The 6,506-nt window shown below is 46.9% G+C and overlaps 1 protein-coding gene and 1 pseudogene across 1 annotated transcript; one reads left to right on the top strand and one right to left on the bottom strand.

Annotated features, from left to right (window-relative positions):
• Positions 1 to 620: 620 nt before the first annotated feature.
• Positions 621 to 1,339, bottom strand: LOC116626385 (annotated as a pseudogene).
• Positions 1,340 to 3,196: 1,857 nt separating this feature from the next.
• On the top strand, positions 3,197 to 6,078 carry GJD4 (gap junction protein delta 4). The gene is made up of 2 exons (XM_032395670.1): positions 3,197 to 3,342; positions 5,003 to 6,078. Exons 1-2 carry the CDS (start codon positions 3,240 to 3,242, stop codon positions 6,076 to 6,078), a joined length of 1,179 nt encoding a protein of 392 aa, XP_032251561.1. The 5' UTR covers positions 3,197 to 3,239.
• Positions 6,079 to 6,506: the final 428 nt, after the last annotated feature.

The following is a 6,506-nucleotide window of genomic DNA, read 5'->3' as shown; positions in this document are numbered from 1 at the left end:
ATAGCATATGGCTCTGCTTTTCTCTTTCCTTTTTGCTCAGTTCATTTGTGAACAAATCCCAGGATGCCATTTTGTGCAATTCAGCCATATCCATGTCCCTGACTCCCACTGGATTTCTTTTCCATTGAATTGAACACAGTACTCCACCAAAGCTTCTCTCTGCTCTGCAGTCACACAAATAGAAACCTCCCAATTGATTCTGGGATAATTTTTTTTTTTTTTTTTTGACAGAGAGAGACACAGCAAGAGAGGGAACATAAGCAGGGGGAGTGGGAGAGGGAGAAGCAGGCCTCCTGCAGAGCAAGGAGCCCGATGCGGGGCTCGATCCCAGGACCCTAGGATCATGACCTGAGCTGAAGGCAGATGCTTAACGACTGAGCCACCCAGGCGCCCCTGGGATAATTTTTTTTTTTTTGAGCCAAAGTGTTTTATTAAAAATGTTCCTGAGTGAGTTTCCCACCATGTTTCCTTGCCAGCCATCTTGTGAGTTTCCAGATGGCTGGCTTGTGAGAATGGATGTTACTGTGTCTCCCTGCTCCACAGTGCTGGGCGTTACCGCCATGACACTGCCCTGTCATTCAGCTCTGCTGGGGTTCCCTGGGGGCCTTCCTTCTTTTCCTTCAGCTACCATCCACTGTCCTGGCCCCTTGCTTGCGGCCTATGATTTCCCTCCAACTGTCACTCCAGGAGAGCAGCCATCTCCTTGTGGGGGGCAGGGCCAGATGCTGGTTGTGGCAGCAGGTGAACAAGATGTGCTCCCAGCTTGGGGTCTCCTCTTGGCTTCGAATGGTGTCCTTGTTATCAATGAGCAGGTCCCCCAAGACCACCGTCTTGTCCCTCCTCAGGATATTGCACTCCACAAACTGAGGCCCCAGTGGATTCTTCCCCCAGCGGTACTTCTTACCCACACGGTATTCATACTTCATCAGAGGGCTGGTACAGATGAAGACCTCAGTGTCCTGCATGTTGTTCATCTCCTGTATGGCTTCCAAGGCTCCAGGGATAAGCTCCAAGGCTAGGAAAAAGCCTTCGGCTTCATACACACCGGCCACTTTGTCTGCCGAGTCCTGCCACAGGTCTCAGTACTGCTCTCGGTCAAGGAAATCCAAGTTGTTATTTCCAGTGCCACATGTCGCTCCCCTAGGAGGCTGCAGCAGAAGCCCCACAGGAGGCTCACCTCAAAATTGGCCAGCACGCTGTCCATGTCCACCAGCACCCACACGGGCCATGGGTGCCAGGCCTGGGAGGCCGGGAAGGCTGGGATAGGGGGCTGGGATAATTGTATAGAGAGCCACATGTTTGATGCTCCAGCCACATCCTCCTTCTCTTTTGTCCACATTTTGCTTCTGGCAGCTACTGGGGTTTAAATTTCCAGGCAGAGCGAAACTATCCTTTAGTAGGAAAAAAGGCAAAGAATGGAGATGGTGTGGACTTAGAGAAGCAAGAGCAAAACAGATAAGGGTGGAGAGACAACAGGCAGCATTACCTTTTCAGAAAATGCTGTGGGAGCAAAGGGATAGACCAAGGATGGGAACCCAGAGGAGTAGACCCTGAGATGCACATGTAATTCTTTATATTTTTAAATCATTTTCATGTCTATGATCTCATTTTGCATATCACAGCCACTCTGTGTATGCAGAGGACACATTTTTTTCTACTTTACTGATGAGAAAACTGAGGCATGAAAAGCTGTAGCAATTTACTCTAGGTCGCAAAATTCTATTTTATTCCATGTTCAGGATAGATTATTTATATCACACAGCAAATTCAGAAATTGCTTTCCTGGTATTTCAAATTTTAAACCAGTGTCACGAATAGACTATTAGGAAGGAAAGATATTTTCCTTTATTTTATACTTGAACCATATGGCTATTTCAATATTTTTTTACTTAACTACAATTTCTCTAAATTTCATTGTTCATGTTGAAGCATTTGACTAAAATATAGCAAAACTACTGTGCCTTTCAAGGGGGTCAAAATGTTTTCTGTGGATGGAAACGTGTCATGTGAATAAAGATGAAAGCAGCTTTGTTGTACTCCTCTTCTGGGAATCTTTTTAGGGATATTACTAAAGTCAAGAATAGATCAGAAATGAAGAAAAGATGGGAATAAAAGAATAGCTTTCATGGAAAATTGAAATCATTCCTTTTAAAGTTCACAATTTCCACCCTGATGATAGATCCCCAGCCTTGCAGGATGGGTTCTTCCTAGATAGAAAGGTGACAGCTACGAGAGGATTTTGATGCAACTGTGATTGATGTCAGCAGGTCCAGACAGTGATACTTTATTACGAATTTAATGGACATTTATTAAGCTGATTCAATGGGAGCAGCCCTGGGCTAGATGGGGCTAGGACATACAAAAGGAAGATGCAATCTATGAAGGTTTGGGGGGCCAGTTAGGGATGGAAATTCCACTGATTTGAGTTGTTGCACCCTCATTCCATGCCAGGTGCTCTCAACATCATCATTTTGTGTCTGCCTCCCACAATCCCTGACTGAACAGCATGATTCTCCCTAATGCAAGGTGAGGGTACGTGGAGAGATTCGGTGACTTCCCCAGGGACGAGGTGGCTGCCCCAGGCCTTTTGTATCCAACTAAAAAGCTCTTGTCTCTCAGCCAGACAGGAAATAGCTAGAGAAAAACAGAGTCACAGCCTAAAGTTGGGACACGTGTCTAAGATGCAGATTTTTGCTTTCAGCCATGATGCAGGAATTCAAAACAAGAGCCAGACCCTTGTGGGCCAGTGTTCTCACCTACGCTTCATAGAGAAGACAAAACATGAGCATTTCAGTGCTTCTTTAATAAGTGAAGTGGTTGTGGAAATATTTGCAAGGAGGAAACACCTTTTTAGTAGAGAAGTTTCCTTGGCTAGTTAACAGAACCTTTTCTTTCTTGGGTTAAATGTAGTCACTTCTATTATATCCTGAAGCGTCTGGCTCTCCCAGTACAGACATGTGAGCACTGCCACGGGCCTGGAATGTCTCAAGAGGGTAAGAATAGCCCGCAATGAGAGATGACTCCTGCTGTCTTCTGGTCACTGCAGTTGTCAAGAACGCTTTGCCTCAGAGGCCAACAGCTCAGGGCCGTCTCTGCTCGGAGACAGAAAAACTGACCTCCCATTCCTGGGCTCACAGATTTCCCTTTATATCTGCAGCTCTCACCTTTAAGTCTTTTGTAGTGAAGATACGTTTATTCCTGCAAAGATTTTCCACCTTCTTGGAGAACACAGGCTTCCGATGTCTCCAGCAGCCTTGAGTCTGCGACACTCGGGAGACATGGAACGTTTGGACCTGCTGGGATTCCTTCTCATCACTGTCAACTGCAACATGACCATTGTGGGTGAGTACAGGAAATAGCTCCAAAGCTCTTGCATTTTTGTTTTCACCACTTTCCTTGGCCTGTTTGTTGCTGGAAGAAAGGGAGCTGTGTGCTCAAGCTTTCTTTTAATCGCTCCCCAGTTCCACCATCATTTAAGGAAGGCTTGGATTGAGTGTTCTCTCCTGGGGGCTGTTCTCACTGATGTTTAGGTGCTGAGCCTGAAGACTGAAGCCAGTGGAAGGAGGATCTGAGTAACTCTTCTCTGACTACCTGATCAGGAGAAGGAACAATACAGTAAAAATTAAAGAGAAATTTGTGCCTTGATTACACTTTCTTCTTGTTCATCTTTTTCCTTGAAGCTTAATTTGTAAGGATTAGTCATTTCTCTTGTGCAATTTAAGCCAAATCCAAATTTTAGTTTATTTTTTTTAAAAAGAAAGTAATAAATATTTCTGAGTTTGATGCAGACATGTCAAATTTTTAGAGAAATACGGGTGTCCCAGAAAAAAGACTTGAGAAGGGGCACCTGGGTGGTTCAGTTGGTTGAGCGTCTGCCTTCGGCTTGGGTCATGATCCCGGGATCCTGGGATCGAGTCCCGCATCGGGCTCCCCGCTCAGCGGAGAGTCTGCTTCTCCCTCTGCCTGCTGCTCCCCCTGCTTGTGCTCTCTCTCTCACTCTCTCTCTCTCTCTGTCAAAATAAATAAAATATTAAAAAAAAAAAGACTTGAGAAAAGGATTAAAATATGCCTATGAAGTGGTTGATATTTTTCTTACTCATTATTTTGTAGAATTTAAACAAAATCAACTTGGTCTTACAAGTTTGAGTCAATGACTTGATCACATAATGCTATTCTTTGAGCTTAACTGCCTTCATTTATAATGAGTTCTGTTTTTCTGATGTCAGGTGATGTGTTCTGTATCGTGTCACAAAACAAAATATTTGCAGATTATTTTAACTGAGTCTTAGACGTGTTCCAAAAGAGTTAACCTGTGATATGAAAATAGGACTTTGACGTTATTTTGATTTCCTATGTTGGTCTCATTTATTCATGATAAATTGAAGAAAGAGGAACCTCATTATTTCATAATAACTGTAATAGAGGAAAAGGAATTCCAAATCATTGAAAAATCTGGAAAAGTTGAATTTCATTAAAGAAATTTGATTTCAAGGACCATAAAGCAACAATTAAATAAAGATCTTATGGACCAAAATAAAGATGACTGAACTATAATTAGCAGCTTGTATTTGCTACACAGAGTTACACAAATGTGCTAACATTCTTTAGAAAGCTTATTATCTGCAGAGAGTAAGGTCTTATTTACATCATTAATTTGCTCAGCTCAACTTTCTTTCTAGAACTTTCAGTCCAGGAGACATTACCAAAAGTCTGAACTAGTGGAGTCAGATCAAACATCTATAGTCTCTAAGGCTTCTTTAAAATCTGTCAGTTGCAAAGCATTTTGCAAACAACTGGTACAGCACAGTGTCTGACACATTGTACGGCTTCCGTAAATACTTGGCAGATGAGCTAACTAGCCGCCGCTGCTTCGGGGACTGAAATGCATGCTTAGAGACTTCTCAGTTCTCCAGTCTCACCCCTGAAAATACTTAAAAACTACTGTCGACGGGCATATGTTTGTATGCTGGTGATGGTGCCCTTCCTGCTTCCTCCTTTCTAGGGAAGATCTGGCTTATCTTCATGATACTGCTGAGGATGGTGGTGATCATCTTGGCAGGCTCCCCGGTCTACCAGGACGAGCAGGAGAGGTTTGTGTGTAACACTCTGCAGCCGGGATGTGCCAATGTTTGCTACGACATCTTCTCCCCGGTGTCCCACCTGCGGTTCTGGCTGATCCAGAGCGTGTCTGTTCTCCTCCCTTCTGCCGTTTTCAGCGTCTACGTGCTCCACAGAGGGGCCGTGCTCGCCGCCCGTGGACTCTCCGGGCCAGACGGCGGTCCCACCTGTCCTGACCCCTGTGACCAGAGCCCTGGGGACAGGCGCCGCCCTCCGCCCTGCAGGGAGCCGCGCCACCTGACCGTGCCGGACTTTTCCTCGGGCTACATCGTCCACCTCTTTCTTCGGATGCTGACCGAGGCAGCTTTTGGTGCCTCGCATTACCTCCTCTTTGGATTCTTGGTCCCCAAGAGATTCTCTTGCACCCAATCTCCCTGCACCAGCGTGGTGGACTGTTACGTCTCCCGGCCCACGGAGAAGTCCATTATGATGCTTTTCATGTGGGCGGTCAGTGCGCTCTCCCTGCTGCTCAGTGTGGCCGACCTCATCTGCAGCGTGTGGGGGAGGACGAGCGGGGGCTGGGGCCCCGCCGCCGATCCCCTGGGCCCCGCCGCCGGCCGCCGGCTCTCCCGGAGCCTGGGCGCTAGGCCGGGTCAGATGGCCCGCGACGGTGGGTGGGTGGAGGAGGGGGCGCCCATCCCCCCCGGCCTGTGGACTGGAGGGGTGGGTGCCGACAGCCCCAGTGGTAAGTCCGCTGTATCAGGGCGGATGGGGCTTCCGGATGAAGATGAGAGCGAGGTGATGTCCTCTGCCAGCGAGAAGCTGGCCACGACTTGCAAGGAGGCCAGGAATAGGCCGCACGGAGAGGCCTCCCAGGACCCCAGGGGCGAGGGTCCCACAAGATCAGAGGAGCATCCCTTATCGCCTCGGAGCCGGCTGGGCCGGCGCTATCCATCCGGTCAGCTACAGCCCCTCGACGGGCTCGCCAACTCCAGATCCAGAAAGTCTGAGTGGGTGTGAAGAGGGAATGCCGGGCAGCCCCCGGGCGCACTGTCCTCTCCAAATGGAGACGTGGCCCACGAAGACGCAGACTCACTTTGGGCCGTGTGAAAGTTTACCCACTAGGTTCCCGGAGAACATCGACAGGCAGAAAGGCGAGCTGCCATGGGACACATGGACTTCGTGGGAGACTAAGTATCCTCGAGATACAGATTTAATTTAGATAACAATTTCTCTTGACAAAAGCACTTGACATTGTGATTTTGACAATGTGACTGGAAGCTAAAATGATTAATTGGAGAGTGTCAGGTGACAGATGATGCTACACTCTGTTGTTGTTGTTTTTTTTTTTTTTTTTACCATAGTATGTGCTTAATTAAAGCATATTGTCTTACATTAATAGAGCTCATTCATGTTATAATGTTTTCTGGTGAGTTATTTGAAGTTTT

Source organism: Phoca vitulina, unplaced genomic scaffold (genome assembly GCF_004348235.1).
Source record: "Phoca vitulina isolate PV1807 unplaced genomic scaffold, GSC_HSeal_1.0 scaffold86, whole genome shotgun sequence".
NCBI lineage: Eukaryota > Metazoa > Chordata > Mammalia > Carnivora > Phocidae > Phoca > Phoca vitulina.
Note: the sequence above shows the minus strand (reverse complement) of the source record. Positions and strands in the feature narration are given on the sequence as shown.